General features: G+C 45.3%; 1 protein-coding gene across 1 annotated transcript in view; it reads left to right on the top strand.

Annotated features, from left to right (window-relative positions):
• The window catches only part of PKD2 (polycystin 2, transient receptor potential cation channel), a 226,531-nt gene that overhangs the window by 62,709 nt on the left and 137,352 nt on the right, over positions 1–26,470 (top strand). Inside the window, exon 2 of the mRNA XM_086961972.1 lies at positions 1,580–1,693. Within this exon, the coding sequence (XP_086818098.1) occupies positions 1,580–1,693 (114 nt within the window). The remainder of the gene's footprint in view (positions 1–1,579; positions 1,694–26,470) is intronic.

The following is a 26,470-nucleotide window of genomic DNA, read 5'->3' as shown; positions in this document are numbered from 1 at the left end:
TTTAACATCCAGGCAGAGTCCAGAGCCTGATTACACACACTAGCCAGGTGGTGCTGTGTTTGTTTGGTCTGTGCTGAATTTCAATTTTTTTTATATTTAGCAGTATATTAAATATTCGAAATTGTGTGCTTTTTTGTTCTATTTTTATCTCCCATGGTCAGTGCTTTGAAGCAGCAGAAAAAATAACGCTCTTATTTGGTCTGTGGTTTTTTATTATGCAACACCAAAACACGGTGTCCTAAAACTATCTGGTATCTTTAAAATAATTAAATAAAGAGTAAAAGGAAGGACATTGTCAGTGACCCCATTTGGAAGGAGGCTGAGAGAAGAAAGGACGGAGAATGATGGGAAGTAGATTAACAAGCATTGCCATTGCCAATAGGTCTCGCATTTGGGACCTTATTAGTGTTTAGCTATGCAACAGTTGGTGTTGTTGCACCAAGGATATTCTGCTGCATAACTAAATATTTATAGGGTCCAAATAGCGAGACCTATTGGCTATGCCACTGCTTGTTTTTTGAAGGTACGGAAACTCCCATTTGCAGCTGGGCCACTTCGCTTTTTAACTCTTTTGTGATTCTCAATTTCTTCAACCCACTTTCCCTTCGGTCCTTCATTGCTTCTCCAAATCGCTACTCCATTGCCCACCCATTCCTCTCTGTGATTTTTTTATTTCAATATATTTTTTTTGGGTGGGAGGTCCCTGCAACTGCCATTTGCCTGCGGGGCTGCTCCGCATTCCATTGCATTTGCATGCCACTGTTGCTTTATCCCACCCACTCCATCATTGCTCCTTCATCCTTCGCTGTCATCTAATTTTGTTGTTGTTGTAATTTTCATTGTTTTGGATATGGTATTTAAAATAAGGTTAAATCAAGTAAAGTTGCTCCAGCATTGGCACTACTTTTATATTTATGCGGAACTGGCTACCAAAAGCAGTTCAATTTTTTTTCTAAATTCATCTTAATCTCTACATATCCGTCAGAAGCCAATTAGAATAAAATCAGTATTTGTACTTATATTTCTTGAGTCTACGTGTCCTGTATTTTGCCTCATTCTGCATAAATGTGAATTAAATAGCAGCAAAGATATCTTGATGTTTGAAATCCAATTTCTCAGTACCAAGTAATGCTCTTGAGAACATTGTGATGTGCCAGTTATTAGTTACAGCAGTTTTTTAAAAAAAAACAATGTCTTGCCTGAACTAGCCTTGAAGACCACAAATAAAAACGTAAATTTGCCCACCATCCCCATCTAACTTGACAACTGATACCCCACAGTCTAGATTTCCACCAATGGTTCTCCAGCACCAACTAACCACATACCATTGCCCCAACCTATTGCTTGTTTCCCAAATGTATGCACTTAATGAAAACCTACTTTGTTGGTAAAAAAAATGCATTAGTATATTTGTGAATCCCTAATATTGTTCTGTTTTTAATATGGTTTTTTATTAATTCTATTTCTAAATATGATCACAACAGACTGATCAAAGCTGAGTTGTGTGATTACTCTTGTTCTGTGTCCACTAAGTTTGTAAGGCAAAATGTACTTATTTACGTTATTTCCTTTGCTTCAGGTCTGTGGAGTACTCGACTAATACAGGGCAACACTACCAGTAGAGAAAAATACCTGAAAACGGTTTTACGAGAGTTGATCACATATTTATTTTTTCTTCTGGTCGTGTGTATTTGTAAGTATGTCTTCCATTCTCCTGAAATGTGCCAATATTCTTAGCCTTTAAAATGTTGCAAATGTGGGTAGTACTGTAGTACTCGCTTGCACAGTTGAGATTTGTACTATTTGATTCTTTTTTTTATAAACCATTCTATTCATTTTTAAATCAACAAAACACAATAACAATGCAGCAAGTTCACTGGTACCCCATGTGACATGTCTGTTTTACGACAATAGATCTGGGAGAGATCAAGCATATAAAACTCAAAAGTCCAGCTATTTGCCCCATGTCCCGTAGTGTTTCTGTGGGCAACCCTTGCCAAGTAGATTAGCTTTTCCTGTTGTGCACACTAGTCAATTCCTCTCCGCCTTTCGCTAAGGGTGGGTGTTGCCTCTGACCTCAATTTTCGGGCAATGTCTCGATTCGCCATCCCCACCAGAGATCGGTGGGCATCGAATTCCCAACCCCATCCAAAACGTTACTTGCAGAACTTTATGTTCTATGTTGATGTCACACTTTAAGCAAACAGCATTTCCCAGGTGAGTTTTGAATGCTTGGTTACTCGTATTTTTGGTCTGGTACAAGTATTTTATTATAGAAAGTGTGTAGTTATTGTTAGTTCTTTTGATCGGATATTGGAGTTGGGATATTTGCTCTTTAATTTCAGAAGTTGGCTGCCAAAAGCACATTTTATCCAAATGAAAATATAATTTTGTTTAAAACGTGGATACTTTTATGGAACAGTTCTGTTTATTGGAGTGCCAATGTAAATGACACAGTTTCTGCCTTGCCCGCCAGTGATGCATGGACCATCTTAAACATTAAAAGTTGAAGAAAGCAAGAGAAACAGTACGAAGGACAACACAAAACAATATAACCCTCCCTCTACACCCCCACCGCTCCACACCTAATTCATGCAACAGTTGCACGTGGAGTCGTGGAATGCTCCTAGGTGCCCTGTATCTATATCCAACACTAAGAGGAAGGTCTATGCAACTTCTGCACATCTCGGGGGAGCAAGCGCAATATCTGCAGGTATTTCGGGCAAGCCACTTCCCTAAATTCTACAGAGAGGATTTGGATAAAGGCAGCCCATGAATCGTGTTAGTCGTCCGCTCTGTTCTTGGCAGTGCGGGACATACGCTCCATTGTTAAAGAAAACCATTGTTTGTGTAACCATGAAACATGGTCCGGGATTGTCTCGGACCTCCAGTGCGCGAGGATCACTTGGTGAGCTGCATTTAATGCTAGAGCCATCTGCCGACATCGGAGCGATCGCAGCAGGAAAGTCAGGGGGTTCGGCAACCCTAATAGAATACGCGGAGAAGAGCAGTATAGTAGTGTCGAAAGCTAAGTCAGTGTCGTCTAAGACCTACTTCCAGAATCTAGCCAATTTGGGGCAGTGCCCACAGCCCTGCCACCATTTCTCTGAGTGCCCCTTATTCCATCTGTGAATTTGTGCAAGAGTCAAATACCAGTAGGAGGCTATTTTATAGGACGCCTCCATACTAGCCATGTTATGCACAGTGTCATGTGCTCTATTGTAAATGTAATTCTATTCTTTAGTGGATCGGGAGCGCCACTAAAATGTGGATACTTTTAAACTTATTTGTAGGTACTAAGGGCCTCATTTAGAGTTTGGCAGAATGGGGACATCACCGTAAATCAGCAGTGCTCCAGATGTGGCACGTTTGTGGTTCCTACGCGCTGTTTAGAATTAAGAGAATTGCTGAGTTTATACAGTTTGTCAGGAGACTGCCAGGTCACAGAGACAGTCGCCCAGTCCTATTGAGGGTGGTGTGCTTTTCACTCAAGTCAAAATCACTTTATTTTGGCAGCCAAGGCCATAAAGGTATACACGAGATGCATTAAAATGTATAAAAATAACTTAAAGAATATTCACATTAAAACAAGTTTGTATATAAACACAGTTTTTCAAAAAAGTAGCAATTGAAATAAAATTCTGCATATGGTTACGGAAAGGCCATTCGATCACAAGAAATAGCATCAAGGTAAAATGAACAGTGCAATAAAGTGGTTATAAAGGATCAAACTGTCACAAGGGAAGGGCAAGGGCCTTTCTTCGGACCAGCCACATTGCGCCCAGATATTTGGCAACTGCACAGGCATATAACGTGCGGCAGTCAGTTCTAAGTCTGCGAAGGGCAATGCTATGCCTGCATGTACCTAGCTCCCTATAAATAGGTGATAGCCAACTGGAGCGAACACGGGCATAAGAAGGGCAAGCAACAGTTTCCTTAGGTAAGTTGCACGCTGGACAAACCAGGGATTCCAGCCCCAGCCATTTAGAGGTAAATTACGTCAGCTGTAAAGTTCCCTCTCTAAATTGGAAGTACAACTTCCTGTCTATTGGCCTGGCGATAATGTCCCAAAACTGCTCAAAGACGCAGGATGGCTTAAAATGAAGAAACTCGCCTGACAAGGTGGCACTGGCAGCTTTACGGGAATCATCAGATATCGTTTTTGGCCAATAGAGCTTTTTCAGAGACTCCTTTGAAGGAATGTGGCCATTCAACGTTTTCTCTCAAAAGTCGCCAAGATCAATGGAGAGAAGTGTTTTATTTATGTGTTGGAGCCAGGGTATTTTATTAAAGAGATCTGACTTACTGACATCCTGTAAGGCAGTGGCATAATGAGATATCTCTGAGGTAGACCACAATCTCCTGCAATATAGCATTGGACGCAATCTATTTTTACCTTCTATCCTTTTTACACCCATGTGCAATGACAAGGTGTAGGATGGAGGGCTGGGGGGCAGGAGGGCAATAGTTCTCAAACGTAACCCCAGAACTCCACCCCATAGAGAGCAGAGTCCTGTGCCTTCGCCTCATAGATCTGAAGGGCAGGTACTACAGGTTTACTTAAGGAGGATGTTCTTTGGAGATGACTCCAACTATCTGTGCTGAACAACCGCCTTACTAATGTGTTGCTTCCATGACATAGTAACAGAAAGAGTAACGCCCAGGTAGGCAAGGCAGCCCACCTTCTCCAAGGGAACTCCCCTCGAAAGTAGTCTCCCTTTGTGCAATTTTTGTTGGTTAAAAAACTTAAGTTTGGATTTTAGCAGTTTTGATTTCCAGACCTCGAGTGTGGCCAAACTAATTTTCCTTCTTCTGCATCGCTTTGGAAACATAAACAGGGAAAATGTAGAATAATCCACCAAATCGGGGAGAAAACCCCTGCATGTCGGGGCCATTTATTTTTTGTAATGTCAAAACAAACTTCCACTTTGGGAGTCCATTGCCTCAGTATAAAATAATTTTGCAAAGCTGGTGCTGTGAACATGGCGCCCACTCAACAAAACCTTCAGTGCTGTGAAGGCAGTTGCTGCCGCCAGAATAATGCGCAGCATGTCAGTTGAGAAGAGATTTTTATTGCAAAATCATTGTTGCAGGTAAAAAACGGATTTCATTCTCGACATGGGGCAGACAGTTGGAGACTTTTGTAGTTCCATTCTTCAGTCACAAAAAACTGGATTCATGGTTTGTCTGCAATCAGCATTTAAAGTACGAAGCACAGGTGTACCATAATCCGTGTATGTTAGCCAGAAGGCCTTTCTCAAGACATTAAACTTTAATCAGAAGCGGCAAATACCTGTTCATGCCAAGCATTTACCTCTTTCATAGATCAAAAAGAGAATGACTTGTGTTTCATCAATTCAATATTCTTTGAAAATCATGTCCTTATTGGCTGTGTATCGAACATTGTAGGCAATTTCTTTATAATCAAAGGTATTGTTTGTCCTTATGTGAACATCAACATTGCATATGATGCTTGTGGATGCAAGGTGCTTAAATCCATCACAATTACTTCTTTCCCAGTAACACCTTTCAAAATATTAGCCACATTCGCTTATTAATTATTTATCTTGTCCCAATGCCGCAGCTTATCTTGACACGTTTGTTAGTAATAAAGAGATGTTTCTTATCAGCTGACCTTGGGCCATTCATTTTATCCACCTACAAATTGGACCGGGTGTTTGGCCATCATTTCTAACTATGCTGAATTTACTGTGTGTTGGTCAAGGAGAGATGTGCTGCCCTATAGGTTGTTTCTTTTTAGAATATTAATCATTAAGGTGTAGGTACAGCTCTTCATTCTGTTACAGTCAATGTTCTACCTTAATTTCTTCTGTCCTAAGAGCAAGTCCTGGGACGAAGTCTAGCGGAAGATGCATACGGGTGCATAGTCTGTGAGCTCTGCTGTAGCCCAAGGGAATGAAGCGTTCCATACTGGCACGACGCAGATGCACCCACGAGGTGCAATACTGCCCATGAGATGGTGGGGAGAGTGGTGTGACTGCTGATGGCAATCTGAAGTTCTCCCTGAACTTAGCTGCCAAAGGGGCCTGGGCTGGTAGTGGCCATGCAAGATGCAGTGTTGAAAACAGAGTAACCGGACAGGGCCGTAGCCTGTGTGAGGCGGTGTAGAGACCGGCCAGTGAGAGGCCATAGCTGTCGCTGAATAGGACATTTAAAGTGAAGCAGGCTCCCATTAGAGAGTTGTGACTGAGTAGTAACGCTTGCCGGGCAGGGGGAGTGGTCAAAGTGGAGCCTGCTAGCTGGAGTCACATCATTTGGAAATACTGCAGCATTGGGACCTAAACAGTGAAAAGAAGCCAGCGCCCTGTGGAAAAGACATTTGGGAAGGGGGACATGCTCCCGTCTCTCCTGAGTACCAAAGAAAAGCCCACTCTGAAGAGTAATCATGGAGCCCCGTGGGCTGTGTGAGGTGTTGGACACATGAAACAATAGAGACCCCAGTTATACTATACTTGGTTTCATGGCTGGAAGCAGGTCCAAAAAAGACAGCAACATAAAAGACTTATTCCAACACGGTCCAAGCAAGAAAACTGATGGACCGGCATGCTACACTAGATAAGAGGAGGGTGAGGCAATTCCGGGATTCAGTTTGTAATGCAGTTTTTTCAAGATATCTAGACGGAAATAGAGGCGCTTCGTGGGGAAGTCAAAGAGGGCCTAAAAAATGTCAGATAGGATATTGATGACCTGGGGAGTAGTTAACCTTTTAGAAACGATCTAAGTTAGAGAACCCTGGACAGAGCCCACATAATTACATTGAATGAACAATTATTCATTCTGCAGGAAAAGCAGGAGGACTTGCAGAACACAATGAAGCGCTGAAACATTCGCATCAGGGGGGTTTCAGCAGGTAAAAAAAAGCCCCAATTTCAAGTATGTCCAGGAATACCTAATGACACTGCTAGGCGTGTGCCTATCAATCAATCGGGGGTTGATAAAGCGTGCTGCCCGTGAAGGTCTCAAGGCGCGGGGGCGGGAGGGGGGGGTTGTAGAGGTGCAGCTCCGGATCAGTCGGAGAGCCAGGTTTTGAGGCTCTTCCTGAAGGTATGCAGAGTGGCGGAGCGCCTGATGTTGACTGGGAGCTCATTCCAGGTCTTTGCTGCGACGTAGGAGAAGGCTTTTCCACCTGCTCTGGTTCTGCGGATGCATGGAGTCTCTGCCAGGGCGAGGTTAGCGGAGCAGAGGTTCTTTTTGGGTACATGGAAGTAGACTCATTCGTTGAGGTATTTGGGTCCAATGTTGTGGAGGGATTTGTAGGCGTTGGTGAGTGGCTTGAAGGTTACTCTCTTCTCAATGGGGAGCCAGCGGAGGTCTTGTAGGTGCTGGGTCATTATGCCCGTGACGTGGGGTTCCGAGGACGAGCCTGGCTGCGGTGTTCTGGATGGTTTGGAGCTTGTGTAGCAGGGTCTTGTTGATTCCATCGTAGAGGGTGTTACCGTAGTCAAGTCTGCTGGTTATAAGTGCGTGGGTGACGGTCTTTCTGTATTCGGGGTGGAGAGCCACTTGAAGGTCCTGCAGAGGATGCAGAGGGTGTAGAAGTAGGTGGAGGTGATGGCGTTGATGTTGTGGGTCAAGGTGAGGGAGGAGTCTACGATGATGCTGAGGTTCCAAGAGTGGTCCGTCGGGGTGGGTGGGTTTCCGAGGGCAAGGGGTCACTAGGAGCTGTCCCTCGCAGTGGGGGAGGGTCCAAGGATGAGGTTCTCTGTGTTCTCCAAGTTCAGTTTTAGGCAGCTGTCACTCATCCAGGCTGTGACATCTTTCATTCCTTCTTCGAAGGTGAGTCTAGTGTCTTCGGGGTCCTTCCTGAGAGAGAGGATGAGCTGGGTGTCGTCGGCGTAAGATACTATGCTGAACTCATGCTGTCTGATGATGGTGGCGAGGGGAGCCATGTAGATGTTGATGAGCGTGGGGCTGAGCGAGGTTCCTTTGGGAACTCCACAGTTGATCTCTGTAGGTTCGGGGAGGAAGTCTGATCCTTTGGGTTCTGCCGAAGAGAAAGGAGTAGATCCAGTCGAGGTGGTTCCTCGTATACTGGCGTCGTGGAGTCTGGCTGCGAGAGTGCTGTGTGAGATGGTGTCGAAGGCTGCGGAGAGATCTAGTAGGATGAGGGATGTGGTGTGGCCCTGGTCGAGTAGCATGCGCATGTCATCGGTGGCGGAGGAGGGCCGTCTCGGTGCGGTGGTTGTTGCGAAATCCAGACTGGGAGGAGTCGAGGAAGGCATTCTCTTCGATGAAGGTGGTCAGCTGGGCAATGTTACATCTCTCGGTGACTTTGGCTGTGAAGGGAAGGAGAGAGATGGGCCGGTAGTTTTTCAGGTCCGTCGGGTCAGCAGAGGGTTTCTTGAGGAGGGGCTTGGCCTCTGCCCGCTTCCAGTCGTCTGGGAAGATGCCGGATTCGAGGGAGACGTTGATGGTCCGGCCTAGTTCGGGTACTATGGAGGCGGCTCAGTGGTAGATGTGCAGTGGGCAGGGGTCCGTGAGGGCTCAGGAAGGGTTTTCTTTATGGTCATGGCAGTCTCTTTAACCCCTTCCGTGCGGCCGCGATTTCCCCGTGTGCGGCCGCCGGCAGAACACGGGCGGGCCATGACGAACCCCAGCCGTCATCAGCACACGAGCACCCTGGTGCATGACGGCTGGGGTTCGTCACCAGCATGGAAGGGGTTAATGGTGGCAGGTTTCCAAGTGGTGATGGTTGGCTGGTTGTCTGTGGTGGAACCCGGAGTCTGTTCGCTGAAGTTGTTGTAGAGAGCCTTGATTTTTCAGGTGGAAGTAGGAGCGGAGCTTGTTGCAGAGGTCCTGAGATGGTGTGACGTACCTTGCTTCGCAGGGGGGTTTGGTGAACTGTTGTATGACGTTTGAGTTACTTGCGTTGGTGTGGATCTTGTTCTTGAAAAAGGTCTGCTTGGTGGCTCTTATGCACGGGTGGTATTTATTCATGGCGTTCCTGTAGTTGTTCCGGTCTTCGGTTGTTTTCCTGTTCTTCCAGAGTTTCTCGAAGCGTCTGCAGGAGTGTCTGTCTTCTTTGAGGTCGATGGTGAACCAGGCGGCCTTCAGGGGGCGTTGTTTGAGCGGGTGGCGGAGGGGTGCGAGCTTGTCAGCGCAGCCGGCGATCCAGCGGTGTAGTTCTTTGGCTGCGGAGTTGGTGTTGGTCATAGCGGAGGGGGGTCGTGGAGGAGGGTGGTGTTGAGGTGTTCCTCTGTGATCTTGCTCCAGTTACTTGATGGCGGGCGTGGGCTGTGGTGGTGTTAAAGGTGAAGTGTACGCAGTGGTGGTCTGTCCAGGGGGGCTGCATGGTGTGGCTGAAGTGGATGTTCGTCCCTTCTGCGAAGATGGAGTCGAGGGAGTGTCCGGCTCTGTGGATGGGGGTGGTGACGGGCTGCTTCAGTCAGAGGTGGTCGAGGGTGTCGAGGGTGGTGGAGTCGGGTTGCTGCGGTTGTTGAGGTGGAAGTTCAGGGCTCCGATGAGGATGTAGTCCATGGAGGCGATGGCTTGGGGGGGCGACGAGGTTGGCAATATAGATGGCAGAAGAAGCGTGTGGCCCAGGGGATCTGTAGACGAGGGTCCCACGCAGCGTGGTTCTGGGGCTGGTATGGATTTGGAAGTGTAGGTGCTCTGTGTTGGAGAGGGGGTCGCCGGTGCTGGAGGTGGAGAGTCGGAGGGTGCTCTTGTGTGCGATGGCGAGTCCTACTCCTGGGCGGTGAGGGCAGTCCTTATTTTGGATCTTGTACCCATCGGGGATGGCGGTGTCTATGTCCGAGGCAGAGGTGGTGTTGGTCCATGTTTCTGTGAAGGAGGCGACGTCTGGCGAGTGTGTGCCAAGTAGGTCCCAGATCTCTACGGCATGTCTGTTAAAGGAGCGCACGTTGAGGAGGGTGCACGTCAGGGCGCCGGTGGTACGGGCGTCCGGCATGAGTTCAGTGGTAGGTGGGGCGCTGTCGATGGTGAAGGATTGTTGGCAGTGAAGACAAGAGAACTCGCCGTGGGTGGTGTTCGGTGTCGCTCTTTAGCAGTTGTTGTTCCTTCGGTGGAGTGCGAGGAGAGCAGCGGAGTTGTAGCAGAGGGGGGTAATCGATCCAGGGTTCCTGGCGCTGGCGGTGGTCGGCTTGCAGACGGGCGCCGATGGGCTTCCCTTTGGTGCGTCCTCTGCACGATCGCACAGCGGCCGCCATTAAATAGTGGAGGGGTGCGGGACGAGGTGGTGGGAGACGGGAGCGTGGGGCTGTCCGGGGGAGGGGCCGCAGGGGCAGCAGAAGTGGGAAAATTTGCCTTAAATTAAATGTACAATTAAATTAAAACTAGGTGAATGCAAGAATCACCAAGCGGGACAGAGAAATTACAATATCGAAAGAAGGGGACACCAAGCTGACGAAGGCTGAAGCAGCGCATAGGCAGGCAGGAATCTGGCAGCAGTCGCAAACCCTCACCGGGGGGAGGTCTCACTACTGCGGCACGGCGACGGCACTGTGGAGCTGCTGGGGAGAGAGTTGACCCAGACCAGAGGTTAAGGTCTTACAGCTCCCCATCCCACTCTCCCCCCACCCACCAGATATAGTGATATAGGAGGGGGGTGGGCACACACTGCCTCACACTCCAGCACTCAGTTTGCCCCGATGCATCATAATAAATGCAGTGCATGATAACACTTTCTTCGGTGTCAGGCTTTAGATTTCCACCCTTGTTGGTGCAGCCAGTGCTGTGTATCTCTAGACTAGTGTTTTAGGATAATTGTCCTTCTTCAGTAGAGCTGGGTGCTGGAGCTGGGTGCTGGAGATGCTGCGATATGCTCGCACCACTATGCATGATAAAGAGGACATAATGGCCACAATGCACACGAATGGGCCAATCTCATACATTGGTTCGGTCATCCAGATATTCAGAGCAGATGATCATCAACAGAAAGTCGAGTCCCAAAATGGCTGCCAAATCCTCCTGGTTAAAGTGTTGACAGCCAATTAGAGCTCTTATCATCTCTTTTAAAGACGCCTACAGCCAAAACCGCTGGAAGGAATTACCGAATTTGGTAAAATGGTAGCTTTGGTCCTGAAAGCACTCTTTGTGCTATTTGATGTAAATCATTCAGTAGTTTTCGAGATATTAAAGGAAATCCAAATTTGTATATCTAGGGTGCAAAGCCTTCACAAATAATAAGCCCTAGGGTACTCTATAGGCACATTTAGGTCTCATTAGTTAGCTGTATAGGCTTTTTTAATTTCGACTGACTGAATTTCGAAGGAGAAAAATTATGGTTGGTTCTTGAATAGTTGGGGGCAGGAGTGGGTGCAGGGATGTCATGATCACCTAGGCTATACTTCTACATGTGCTCCTTAAAATTTTTCTCCTGAAGTATTAATGCTGATCCTGTCCAAGTGTCTGAAATGACATCCTTTATAGTCACATCTTATAATGTAGGGGCACTGAAGAACCCAGCCAAGAGCAAAACTATATTTTCGGGCACTTACCCTACTCAACAATGACATGGGTCTCCTACAGGAGACCCACCTAACCAAAGTAGAACTAAAGTTGCTGGGATAAAGGCTTCCCACGGCAGAACTTTTAATTTGCAGACACGAAATAACAGGGGCGGGAAGTCTCATCAGACTCAAATCAGGGGTTTAGAGCTACAGATCATAAAAAAGATGAAAGTAGCAGATGGGTGACAGCTTGAAAGCATTTGAAGGGCAGTCCTGCAGCTAGCCCCCATTTATAGTCCTAATTAGGGACAAGAACAGTTTGTGCATCAGACAGTGCTTACCATTATAGAGTGGGCGGTCGGACCTAGGCTCTTAATCAAGTTATGTGCAGCAGGATGTTTAAAACATAGCCCAAATACTGGGGGCACGTCAGAATTATCAGCTTTGGGAAAAGCCCAATTGGAAGAATCGGGCATGGTTCACAGCTGAAGGTACAGGCCCCCACTGGGAAAAGAAAAGTTTCTTTATTCAGCAGCCCACAAGAGGTACAGATGATTAGACCACATCCTCGTAGATAAGAGGTTGCTTCCTGGGGTAAAGGATGGTTCTCAAGAACCTGTATCATATTCTGATCACAGGCCCTCACCTGCTCCATCATTTGTTCCTTTTGCCTTGAAGAGAACGAGACAGACCTCAGCTGGAAGGAGGGGATCCTGGAGTTTAACTGATCTGCCATTAAATGATCAAGTTGTCTTTGTGAATATATCCCAAAGCATTAAGTCCTACATTGTAGAAAATAATATTGGGGAGATTACTACCTCATTGGCAAGGGATGCCTTGAAAGCCATGCTCCAGGAATGTTTAAGCTGCTCATCTAAGAAAGCTATGAGACACTCAACCTTTTAGCATGAGAACAGAACATGGTAAGGCAGAGGATAGACCTAAGTGTATGAAGTCCCAGAAAATATGGAGGAAACTCACATTCGTAACTGGTCAAATCTGGGAAATAGAGACAGAAAAAGCCAACTACCTTTTAGTGAAACTGGATAACAGATATGAAGCGAGCAATTAACTAGGAAAACTACTGGCAAACCTCTGCAGAGCAAAACAGGCAAGAAACCATATAGTTGAAGTTAAAATTAATCAAGGAGTGGTGTGTTTTGGAGAGGAGGACAGGGCTAGATGTTTTCACATATTCTACCAAGATGCCTTAGAGAAGGAGCTTACGGACTCTGTCCTTCTGAGATCCTATCTATTAGGTGCCTCCATTCCCAAAATATCATCCAAAGATGGGGATGCCCTATAGCAACCAGTTACGAAGTAACAGATCATCAAGGCCCTCACAAGCCTCGATTTCTCAAGAGCACCAGGCCCTGACAGACTGAGAACAAGGTTTTATAAAAAACCTTTGGGCATCCGCTGCTGCTCTTATTACTCATGGTCTTCCATGAAATAGCAGTTTACAGTCATGCAATTCCCATAATGGCCGAATCCACATTTCCTTATTTTTTAAAGCCAGGAAATCCACCAGACATATGTGCCTCCTGCAGACTGATTTTGTTGCTCATATTGATGCTAAAATCTTAACAAAGGTTGCTGCCCTCCAGCTGCAGAAGTTTATTGAGGACATTGTCCACTCTGATCAGGCGGGGTTTATCATGGGAGTCGAACAGGAGATAATACAAAGAAATCCCTCCACCTTATAGATATTGTGAGTTATGGTAGCAGGAAGGCCGTTCTTCCCCGTGGATGCTGAAAAAGCATTTGCCAGGGTAGACTGGACTTTATGGACGACATCCTGAGAGAACTTAGCTCGGGTGCAAGTTTAAGCAGTCGGTGATGGCTGCCTACCTCGCTCTGAGGGCCCAGGTGCTGCTGAATGGACAACTCTTGCTCTGGGTGCATATTAAATGGGAAAAGAGCATCCTCGACGCCCCTGCTCTTTGCTCCCAAGCTGGAGTCACTGGCTTTCAAGAACGCCTTTCCAAATATATACAAATCGGGATCGATGTGTTCAAAATAACCATTTTTGCCTACCGCATATTACTTTGTTGTCGGACCTAATCCGTTTCACTCCACCCCTCATGGGTGAACTTGAAGAATGCCAGAAAATTACTGGTTTCAAAATAAACATGAGCAAGTCTCAAGGGCTGAATATTTCAACTCCAAAAGAAATCTCTTCACCTTTTGCAATCTGCATGGCCCCTTCAGTCGACCTTCTCCATCATCACATACTTGGGAACTGAATTAACTTTACCATTACTAGAACAAGGGGGGCAAACCGACAAGACAAGACAAGCTACTCTCATGGTGGGGGCAAGTAGCTGTAAAGATGCCCATCTTACACAAAATTCTGTATCTATTTCAGGCAATGTAATTCCATGTTAAAGAGATGGGTAATGGCTTGCAACAAAGTTTTATTGAATACATTTTCAAGGTAAAGGGAAAGGATCGGTAGGGTGCAATGATTGACTTGCACCACGCAGGGGATACTAAGACTTCCCAATCTATCAAACTATGACTCCTAAGTTAGATATCCGGTTAGTGGATGTGGATGGTTGATGGACCCGCCTCCTATATGTCAATGTGGTGATGGACCACCCTGGAGTTACTCTAGAGTCTAGAGCAAGCAGAAATATTTTTCAAGGCCCAGATGTTATGGTGGTGGTCAGTGGGTTAACTAGGGTTATTGAAATATTTAGGTAGGTGCTGCTGTGGGCAGCTGTGCGGTCTCTTAAATTTCTGTGGGAGGAAGATAGTTTATCTCGTCATGAGCGTCGAAGGGGTTAAAGGCTTGTGAATGACAAGAGCAGGGTCTGAAGCAATGGACAATACTATCATTTCTAAATAAAGCGTAGAAATGTTTAAGAAGGAACACCCGTACGACTTTGCCTGGAGCAATAGACAATGACATTTTTTTTTATGGCTTAAGTAATTGGTTAATAAAAAATATTATCTATTGAGCAGTGATATAGGTTATTAAACCATAAACAAACATATATTTTTTAATGGGGCATCTGCTTAATTAAATAAATTTTAGGGCTCTCAAAGTCAGCAGCTAAAGAAGAGCAGGCCTTGCACCCAGCCCTTATTTATTTATTTAAAGAATTTTATATAGCGCTGGCTAGACCCGAAAGTATCAGAGCGCTTTACATGAGAATCAACAATGTAACAGAAAAAGATCAACAATTACACAATACATAAAAAAAGGCAATGCAATTAGGAGAGAAAGGAGAGAGAAAAGTAGTGCAGGGGGCAGGGGAGGTGACAAAGGGAGGATAAGGGAAGAGACAACTAGGAGAGACGAAAGGAAGTCTGTCTAAAGACTGACTGGGTAGGTGACGACCAAGGAGGGAATCCACGGCCCATCTCCCCTATAGCTAAACCAGGTAGCTCCGTCGGGCATCAGACAAAATAGTTCAGTCTCAATACATTGGGAGAGGAGAGATAGAGAGACCTAAATAGAGGGAGGATGCGGGAAGAGACGACAGGAGAGACAAAAGGAAGTCTGTCTAAAGACCCACTGGGTAGGTGACGTCCAAGGAGGGAATCCCCGGCCTGTCTCTCCTATTGCTAAACCAGGTAGCTCCATCGGGCATCAGACAAAATAACTAGATCTGAATTGACAAGGGAAAATTCACAGATAAACAGGGTGGGGACTAAGGGCCAGGACAGGTGAGGGCAAAGGTCAGTAGCAGGAAAGTGGAGAAGAGTAGAGCAGAGAGAAAAGTTTTATATAGTGCTGGCAGACCGGGAGGTATCGGGGCGCTATACATAACGAGGTACAGTTGCTTCAAGAACGTAGTTGCGAAGTTACAGCAGTTTCAAGAACACAATGAAGGAGAAATAGGAGTTATTTAAAGGCATGGGTTAGGGGTGGGGAGAGGAAATGGAGGCAGAGGAGAGAGAAATTAGGGGAAGTGAGGAGTGGGAGAGGAAAGAGGAGAGGGAGGGGTTGGGAAATGCAAGGGCGACTAGAGAAGAAACAGTCAAAAGAATGGATGGGTAGGAGACGGTCCAGGAGGGGGACCAGAGCCAAGCTCCTCAAAAGCTACATAGGGTAGCTCCATCAGCCACAGGTTGCTCGGTCATCCGAAGTAGAACAAAGTGTAAAGATAACAGCCTAGATGGATCGTCAAAAATTACAGGGAGGGGGCCTATCACGATGCAAGGTGAATTGGTTCCCAGCGATAATGGGAACATTCCTAAACCTCCAATTATGTGAGATTCCCTAAACACTGTGGACTCTCTCAGAGGGCTACCTGAGACTCCAGGGCAGAAATGCAGGATCTCTCCCCAACAAGGGGAGAAGGAGTACTTAGGCAAGGGGTACATTTAAAGGAGGCCAATTAAGGCCTTTTCCAAATGTTATGTGCATCCCAAGCACTGTGGACTCTCTGAGGGGAATCTGAGACTCCGGGGCAAGAATGCTGGATCCCTCCCCAACCAGGGGAGAGGGAGCGCTTTGGCAAGGGGCACAATTAAAGAAGACCATAATGCGCCTATATCCCTAGAGCAGCTAACCTTGAAGGAAGAGGGGAAATAGATCAAAAACCGTTCACCGACAAGGTCTAAAATGAAGGGGCTAGCAGAAAAAGAGTGTGGGCAGAGAAGGCAAAACGTGGATACATTGGGAAAAATGAATGCGGAGGGAAAGGGAGGATGTGGACCTGTGGGGAGAGATTCAGCTGCCATAGAAAGGGCAGGCAGGTATAAGCAGGCTCAACGGAGCTGGCAAAAACCCGGAGGAGTCGGTGTGCAAGCAAGGGTAATGGTGAGAGACCAAATTAACTGAGAGAGTAAAGTAAAGAAGTAGTTCAGTACAATACGAACCATAGTATTAGAACATTAAGACCTGCAAATAATCAGGGGGGACATAACATGAGAGAATGGGAGGAACAGAGGTATCAATAACAATTTTAAAACAATGTGAGTATCCATGTGGAGGAGAGAACACCCATAATAGTTCATGAGGGGGTCAGTGGGACTGGCAGCCATTGGAGGTGGGCTCAAAATGGTGGGGGGCAATGTCGCTCAAAAGTCCAGAGGAATAGCTTCTTCATACCTCTGGATAAAATCTCCATGTTGATCCACGCGTTAGAGGGAGTTCCCAGCAAGACACTTGTCGAGCGTATCCAGTATTATCAATTGTGACAAATACAAATTCTTCTCAGTGGCGTCCCCAAATATTCGCATATTGTTGACACTCTTTAATATCGTGGTGAGTCCACTTATAACCAGGGAAAATTTGTACTTCAAAATGTTTATAAGACATTCCTTGTTGTGCTCCATGCTGACTTATGGTGTGGGTGTTCTGCTGTCCTGATCTTATTGGAAGCTGATCATCGAACCTGTTCATCACTGTGCATAAAGTACAGAGGGGAGGCAGGACACCGAGGAGGCAGACTGTCAGACACCAGTGCAGGGAAACAGTCACATGAAATCCAGGGTGACCAGAGTCTCATAACCTGAAAGGGGGGTACAGTCCTAGTTTCCATTGTGGCCTGTGATGAACATTGATGTCTATCATTATATCCAGTAAAGTACTTTGCCAGTGTCTATAGTTCCTAGTAAGGTACGTTGCCTGTTTTCCTTATGGCCTAGTAATGCCCGTGTCCACTTTGCACGATTGTGAATGACCAGTGGTCATTTTCATTATGCCTGTTGTTCACATTACAGGTTGGCATGTTAGCCATTAAAGCAAACTTCCAGATGACGTTGTGGTAAATAAAACGCATACCCGATTTCCACTGTATCCGGTGACAGACATTTCCTGTTTCGATTATGTCTAGACCCCACATGTTTTACCCCCAACTAAAAATGCCGATGTGATACACCTTAGCCAGTTTCCATTCAGAGCGTCATCACCCGTTTCCTGTATTGCCAGTTCTTATATAGTGAATGCATGTGTATATGTATGTGTGTATTGTATTGTATTTACATTTATATAGCGCTTACTACCCCTGATGAGGCATAGCAGCACTTTTTCGTCGAGTAGTACGCTTCTCTGGAACCTATAAAGGATTAGTGTTGAATTAGTATAGTGAAATATGAAAGTAATTTGAGTGGTGGATATGTTAGTCAGTTATTTGGCTTGAGAAGGATAGGGGAGGGATAGAAGAGGGAAAAAGATTTGCATGTATATAGCGCTTGTTACCCCTGATGGGTTACCCCTAACTTAGATAGTGGCGGATAGCTACCATATTCCTTCTCTACCAGATTTTGCACTGCCTGTGCATATATATGTTTATGTATGTGTGTGTGTGTGTGTATGTATGTGTATGTATGTATATATATATGTATATATATATGTATATATATACACACACATACATACACACATACAACTTGACATACATATGCTTTTTTCTTGTTAAAGTGCCCCGTAACATGCTTTCACTGTAATAGCGGCCGCGTCCCTTTATTTAGATGCTGCGCGTCTAAAGAAAGGGGCATGGCCACCATTAACGTGAAAGCTCTGCATTGGGTGTTATTTATATATATATATTTGCTATGCGATAGTTCTCACAATTTGTATTTTGTACTATTTACAATGCTAATAGCTCCAACTCTTGTAAATGCGCGACCCATTGCATTGCAAATGCTAGGCCCTTTTGTGGCAGACAGCTAGGCCAGCAATAGCAGCAACAAGAGAACTTCTTGTTTAAGCAATACCGGCATCAAAGCCAAAGTAGAGGTGGAACATTTCGTCTGTTTACCACCTCTTCCTCCATTTCTTCCTCCGCAGTCACAGCAGGGAAGCAGCCCTAGCTCCCTCTTGTCTGAGCACATGGCAGCTGATGGGAGGTGTAGATCCTCCTTTCCACACGGCTGGATCACCATAACTACAGACCAGTGGGTCCTAAAGATCATGGAAAGGGGGAAGGCTCCACCCTTCCAACAAGCCCCTCCACCGATTTCACTTTGTGTTTCCTCCCTTATGTAGACCAACTATCCATCCTTCTGCAGGAGTTAGAGATCTTACTCCAGTCTGCTGTGGAATTGATGCCGGACCAGAAGAGAGCAAGGGATGCTACTCCTGGTACTTCCTGGTCCTGAAAAGGGATGGTGGTCTCATCTCAGATCTAAATAACATGAACTGGTTTCTGCTTATACTTCAAGATGCTGCCCCTGGCTCAGGTGTTGTTACATTATGATTGGACTGAAACAAGGGACTCCTAAATATCTTCCCACCACTAACACTCCCGCCCTAATTTTGAATAAGATCAACAACGACTGCTCCCAAGTCATCCTAATTGCCCCAGACTTGGTTAGGAGAGTGAGATACCTGGAACTCCTGAGGACGAACATCTGAGCTCTAGACTTAACACCTCGGGAGGACCTCCTGTCTCCACCACAGAGCATGGTCCTTCATTCGAAACCCCTTCATGAATGAATATTGAGCAGCGGCAGTTGACTGCTTTTGACTTGTCATCTAAGGTGCTGGATGTAATTCTTGCTTAAAGATGCCCTTTCATTAAATCCATCTACACTGGGCACTGGAAGAAGTTCTGTTGTGTGACCACTTACAGGCTATTGTTTGTTATAGAGAACACTTACAGGCTAGGCTTTTGGACAGTCTTGTTTGTTCTGTCTTTTGAGTAGCAAGGCGCTGCAGTGGGGAATAGAAATGGTTATTTGTCGGCCTTTCTAAGGTTGCTGAAACAGCCGTCCTTGTTTGAAGCAGCTGTCATGATTCAGGTTATTAAAGGTTTGAAACACATGTTCCTCCCAACCTGTTTGTGAAGGTCTAGAGGGACCTTAGCTTGGCGTTTCTTATGTGTACACCCTTGAGGCCTTTGCATAGTTGCTCAGTGCTGTTCTTTACTCTGAAAACTATCTTCCTCATTGCGATTAAGTTAACTTGTCGAGTGAGAGAACTGCAGGCACTTTCAGTGCAACCACCCTATACCACCTTCTTTCTGACAAACTGGTGTCAAGGACTCGGTTGACCTTCTTACTGAAAGTTGTGACTTCCTTCCAATTTTAAGTATGCAAAAAGTGATGGATTAATCTCAGCCACTAGTAATTTCTCGGGACGCAACCCGGTCCCAAGTTATTTTCCACATATGCCACCTGAGTTTGAACTCAGCCATATGCAGCTCAATCTTGAGCCTGCACCAATGGGAACAGACCAGCCCGAACTGCAGTCCAGGTCCTCCCTGAACCAGAACACAAGCAACCTAGCACTGATTAGGGTTCATCAGCCAGGTATAGCTTGGTTACAGAGTAACCTAAGCCTGGTTGACAAAGACTTAACCTACAGCAACTTGGGGATTTCAAATGCTAATATAGATGCTTTAAAAGAAGTCCACTGGAGATCCCTCCAGGCCCAATATAAGAACACGTAGCTGAGTTTTTACCATTGGACTTGGGCTATGATGAGCAGCCCAATTGTGTTATATACTGGATGGCATTCTGTCCTCTGTCTCCCACTTGGTTTGCATGTGGAGCCCGGCTGAGGCGTGCAGGTCCTTCTGTAGTGTGATCAGGAGATGCAGAATTGAGGCTCTGTGAGGTGCATGTTTTGTCTTGCTGAAAGCATTAGATGGGGGTCTCATAAAGATTAGATATACCTCTTTACTCACTGTTGTTCCTGCCATAACATCTTTAGGATATTTAAATTAAATATTTATGGTTATGTTTGAAGCATTTATAGAGTGCTTGGTTGGCCAACCTGGGCTTCCCAATGGTTCCCAAACGAGCAGTCTGAAAGCAAAAGTGCACTAAATTAGAAGAGCCAGGTCTTAAATTTCTTACTGAAAATGGTCTCCGATGACCATAGACGCAGGGCAGTTGAAAGTGAGTTCCAAAGTTGAGCAGCTAAAACCCTAACTAAGACACCAACTGGCTGGACCTTCGTCAACCAAGGGACACAAGCTAGTCTAAGATCTGCTGGTCTTAAAGCCCTTGGTGGGAAATAAGGTTGAATCAATTTTTGGATGGACATTAAACAAGGGTCAGAGAATGCCTTAAAGATGAGGCACAAATCTTTCAGTTAAATTCTCTTAATAATCGCCATCCAATGCAGTTGAGTCAGATGAGAGCAAACTGATGCAAATATTGGAATTCTTAGTAATAGGCGTGGTGCCTCATTCTGAACTGTCTGTTGCCTTTTTTTTCTTAGGTTTTGCGAAATTCCAAGGTAGAGAAAATTGACATCATGTAGACGAGAGGCTATACTATCTTGAACCCTGTTTTCTGTGTGGAATTTTGTAAATGTTCCAACATTTTATTAGGACTCCTAATTAGGCCAAAATAGCAGTCTGATGTTTTTTTCACATGATAATTCATTGTCAGATTTTGAGCCAGCCAAATACAATAGGTTTGGGAGCTGGTAGCATACCCAGCATCTCACTCCACCATTCAGGAGCCCCAACAGTCATCATCTCTGTCTTGTCCCAATTTAGTTTTGAACAGCTAGCATCCATCCAGTTGGCAACTACTGTTACGCCATTCATTTGCCGATCTGCATTCTTCCCTTCATTGGGAGAAAGCGAGATGACCAACTGAGTGTCATCCGCATATGACATCAATGATAGTCCGAAGGAAACCGCAATGTCAGCTACTGGCCAAATGTAAACATTAAACAGTCTGGGACTCGGATGAACCCTTAGCGACCCTACACAAAGTGGAATATAGTGGAGAAAAAGAATGGTTTCTCAGCCACCTGAAAGTGACATTTCCTAAGAATTCAGAAGAAATCAAAAGATGATGCATATTGCTTTCTTTCAAACCCCTTCAATTATGCTGAAAGGCTCTCAATTGTGCATTTCTAAACAGATACCTCAAATGCTGAGAGGAAAAGCCATGTGCGGCTTAGATAGACTATGAGAATTATGGGAGGATGAGAAGGATTGAGATATAGGTTTGGCAGTTTCGTGCATGTTTGAATACTACCGGGTTGCTTCTTCCGCTCCTTAGGGTAGAATTCGTTCACCAACTGTAAGGATGATGGACGACATCCATCACTCTGCTACAGACGTCTGCATATGTTCTGTACACACTAAGCTATGAACGTGAACTTTAGACCTATTCTCAGTTTGGCTAGACTCTTCTTAAGAGCCTGCCTGACTGAATTGTTTTATGTAGGCCGCCCTGCCCCCTAAAAATGTACTGCTTATTAACCTTGCTGAGAATCTGGGGTACTTTACCTGCGAGTAAATGCAACTCATATTAGTCACAACTGTAGCTCTTGCACTGAGTAGTCCTTCATATATTTGATTACAACACACTCATATCTGTAACACTTAGGATATTCGGGAACAACTCGTGGCATTGAGAAAGGGGGCACACAGCTGTTTTGATCCTCTTGGGTCTCTGAGCTCCATTTTGCCCCATTGGCCATGTGTTCCTCCATGGTTGCCTTGTGTAGAACTTGGACGTAAGAGATAGGGCTCTGGAGTTGTTACTCTCTTTACTGATAAATTGTCAGCAATAAGTGCACCTAAATCACTATACTTCTAAACATTTGTCTTAGAAATGTGGTGTACCCCAGGCTTTCTGACACTCTTTTCGCAAACCTACATTGTTCTCTAGTGGGGCATCCTGCTCGTTCAAGGTTATCGCTGCCAGATGTACGCCAACGATAGCTGTATTTGCGCAACCAGAGTCATGAAGTTTCAGATAGGAGCACCACATCAATGTACTCAATCACTGCCAAGAAATGGATGGCAAAAAACAGTGTCTAAATGCTGGAAACACCGAAGTTTGGAATTTAGTCTTGGCCAGTGCAATTTGCAAACTCTTGTTGGGACATTTTCAGTAGATATACATTTTGACGTTGAACTGTCTTTTACTGACACGTCCTAACAGTAGAGAAAACAACTCCTTACTGTCTTGACAACTTCTCCAAGACTTGTCCTCTGTTAGACATTAAACGGAGATAAGCGCTCGCTCAAGCTGTTTTATGGAATGGCTGTGTATTTGGATATTTCATAGTACTTCATTTTAAGGGTCCAAGCAGTCCATAGTAGACCAATTAAGGATCTCTAGCTGTAGCCATGTTTGGAGTCTGTGAAGAAGTCTGGGTTGGCCTTCAATATCCGTCAAGATTAAAATAAGAGCTCTGTTCTTTCGAAGGTTCCTTGATGACTTAATTTTCACTGCCTCGCCAAATGCTTCAACTTTGCTTGCCTTCCGAGAGTTTTGCAATCTGCATTAGAAGCTACACTGTTGGTTCCTAGCTGGCAGATGCCAACGCGTGGTCTCGAGCATATTTCCATCATGTGGGCTCGGCTTCTAATCCACCATCAGCTTCGAATCTTTTTCACTTTATTTTTTAAGGCTTCAAACATGACCTGGAAAAAACATTACCTAGATGGAGGATAACAGCTAGATCCTTATCTAAAGTAACGTACTTACTGTTTAAAAATACGTTAAAGCGTGTACGTTGAGGTTGATGTTTGTCTAGGCTTCCAAAAACATGTTTTTTCTCAAGGTATGGGTTACGTAAAAGTTTACATTGTAGACTGAAAGACAAGAAAGCAGTTGTGTAGAACATCTATCTGCATAAAGTGTTGGGATTTATGTATGCACATCCTCCCTTGCGCCCACAAACGCTTAACACTTGAAGTGTAAAAGATGTCCTTTTCTTCAGCCAGTGGTACACAAACAAATGATGGACGGAATGCAGAGCAAATTAATCATTCACCCCCAGTCAAGAGATCTGGCTTAAATCCATCGTTATTTTGCTCATCCTGCCACCCCAGTTTTGACCTGGCCATATGCAAATCAGTCTTGACACTGCTCCCCCTGGGATCAGTCCAGCCCGAACTGGCAAGCCAGGTCCTTCCTGGACCAGAAACCAGCATCCTGGGCCTGGTTTCGGGATGGGTTGTATGTCGCCACATTGCGCACCATTTCATCGCTTGCATTTACCATGTGGTTATTACTTCGTAATATCTACAACATCGGCAACTTTGACATCGGACGTTGTTGCCTCGCAAATGCGTTCATGTGTATGGGTTAGTACTTTACTCCGCAGGCTCCGAAATCTCACTCCTTTACAACGCCATTTGTGTTGTCCTACCCCAGTTTTTGCTTTCTTTTGTCGGAATGCCTGATCCCGCCTCTAAAGCCGTGCACCCACGACCCCCCCCCCCCCCCTCCCCCCCCCCCTCCTGGGTCCGATAATTCTTCCCTTTCTATTTCCCTTTTTTATTTTTATTTTTTTATTTTTTGGCAATATATTGTGCACTAGAAATTACTGAATTATTAAAATGCTACCATTCAATTTTGGCAAAAACGTATGGGGGGTATAAAAGGGCGTGAGACTGTATGGCAGAGTGAGTGTGTGAGACATAGTGTGCGCGATACTTGTTTTGTGATAGAGAGTTGGTGATGGCAGTGCTTAATTAGTTAATTTAAAAATGCATGTCCTCTTCTTAGGAGCTAGTTTGCACTAGCACATTCCTCCCGCTTGCAGCTCCTAAAATATATTCTTGTGATTGTGGCAAAACCACTTCATCCTTCTCCTAGTGGTAGGTGTTGCTAAAGATATGGATGAAGATGTGGGCTAAACGGGCAAAGCTGCCGACTTTGGTGGTGGGAAACAATGCCGGACTGGCCAGCTGGGCAAGCGGGCAATCCCCCGGTAGGCTGGACCCTTGGAGGCCGGTTTCGGTCCCCAGGAGGCCGGTTTCACTCAACGGAAGTGGTGATGAGTTACACAGCCCTGCAGCAACGTTCACACACGCTGGTAAATTAAACAAAGCTGCCTGCCCGCACCTAAAAGACGATAAGTTACGATGGATCTGCGAGTGTTTTGTTTTCATGAGAGGAGCAGCAGGCATAGGATTGAAGTGTATTTCCCTTTATTTTTGGAGAGAAGCATTTCTCTTCTCTGCGTCTTTTAGGTGCGTGCAGGAAGCTTTGTTTAATTCACCAGCGTGTGTGAAGGACCGACTTGGTGTAAATAGAGGCTGAATTTATAATTTTTGCCAGGGCTGCTTGAAGTTCCCAGTCCGGCCCTGGTGGGAAACCAGGTTCGAGTCTCGGCGACCTCTCGGGATCCTGTTATTCTGGGCAAAGCACATCTCCTTGTTTCTACCAAAAAATGAATGTGTAATGTAACTGGTGCTCATGTGAAGCTCTCCAATTCCTTCGCGCTATATTCTTTTTTTTTTTAAAAGGATGCTAGCGGTCCTGTCAGGAGCAGCCTTTGATCTGCCCTGTGACACCGATTAAAGGCTAATTAATGTCGTATAAGTGCCGCTTTGTGATACTATTCGTGGTATGAACAGTTGCCTATGTTTGAATATACATTTTAGATCACGTGAATTATTTGATGGAATCAGAAGGTTTCAGTCCACAATAAAAACGTACAGCAATGAAAATTAAGAAGGGAAAATATAGGACATAAGAACGTGCAAAACTCCCGAGTAGACCTTGGCTTGGAGGGGCGACCATAATATCCTGATCCCCGGGGAGCTGACCCAGCCCTTGAATGCTTTATGAGGCAAACTTACAAATCAATGGATACGTTATCGTTTGTTATTGGTTATTTCTATTACACACACGTTCATCCACTCACATTTTTTGCACCTACATCCATCTACCCATTCTTCACCCATCAGCCCTATCATCCATCCACCCTTACATCCCTACTTTAATCCATCCGTCCACCCATTCTTCATTCATCCACCCACCTTTTGGAACCTACATCAATCCACCCATTCATCATTCATCCACCCAACCCCTATTCAATGTTTTTATTCCATCAAGGTTCAAGTGTGAGTGACATTGCGTTGATTACATTGCGATTTCAAGATAGAAACAGGCTTGACATTTATGACTTTCCACATGATTACATTGCGCTCATCAAGCTTCAAGTTTGAGTGACATCGCGCTAGATGGGCATCACTTTTTAAGATCCCCACGTTTTTATTTCATCTAGCTGCATGTTTGACTGGCATCGCGCGTATGACTTTGAAAATGTAAAATGTAAACTTCCACGTTTTTATTTATTACATCGCGCTGAACAATCTTCCAGTTTGAGTAACATCGCGGTCGACGGGCTTGACATTTTAAGACTTTCCAAATGTAAACGTTCCTAGTTTGAGTGACATTCAACATGCGATTGCAAAATTGAAACGGGCTTCGACATTGACATGGGCTTGACATTGACATTTTATGACTCCCCAAATGTAAGCGGTCTAAACGGGCTTGACATTTTATGACGGGCTTCACTTCAAGTTTGAGTCACATTTTATGACTTTCAAAATATAAACGGGCCAAGTTTGATTGACATTCAACATGCGATTGCAAAATTGAAACGGGCTTCGACATTGACATGGGCTTGACATTGACATTTTATGACTCCCCAAATGTAAGCGGTCTAAACGGGCTTGACATTTTATGACGGGCTTCACTTCAAGTTTGAGTCACATTTTATGACTTTCAAAATATAAACGGGCCAAGTTTGAGTGACATTCAACATGCGATTGCAAAATTGAAACGGGCTTTGACATTGACATGGGCTTGCAGAGCCGGTCCTAGGCCTTCTGAGGCCTTCTGAGGCCCCGGGCGAAAGGGAAGATGTGAGGCCCCTCTAAGTGCCTTACTGCCTGCGCAAGTGCGCTTTTCCCTACTCTGCGGGGCCGGCAGGGGGCCCCCTGAGCGCGAGGCCCTGGGCAGCTGCCCATACCGCCCATGCCTAGGACCGGCCCTGTGGGCTTGACATTGACATTTTATGACTCCCCAAATGTAAGCGGTCTAAACGGGCTTGACATTTTATGACGGGCTTCACTTCAAGTTTGAGTCACATTTTATAACTTTCAAAATATAAACGGGCCAAGTTTGATTGACATTCAACATGGTTACATCGCGCTCGTTTGCAAATTGCATTGTTGTTGCTTACGTTGCAATGCCTTTCGATGTAAACGTCGAAGCGTTGCTATGGCATGCGATGTAAACGTTACTGCGATGTGTTAATTGCGTTGTATTGTGTTCGGGAAGCGATCACTTCGTTGCGATGGGTGTTTCCCTTCGGGATGTCACCCCTCATCAGCTAGGTTAGCTTGAATCCAGTGGCAGAG

Source organism: Lissotriton vulgaris, chromosome 3_1, assembly GCF_964263255.1.
Source record: "Lissotriton vulgaris chromosome 3_1, aLisVul1.2, whole genome shotgun sequence".
NCBI lineage: Eukaryota > Metazoa > Chordata > Amphibia > Caudata > Salamandridae > Lissotriton > Lissotriton vulgaris.
The sequence above is the reverse complement of the archived record's forward strand: the minus strand, read 5'-3'. Positions and strand labels throughout refer to the sequence as shown.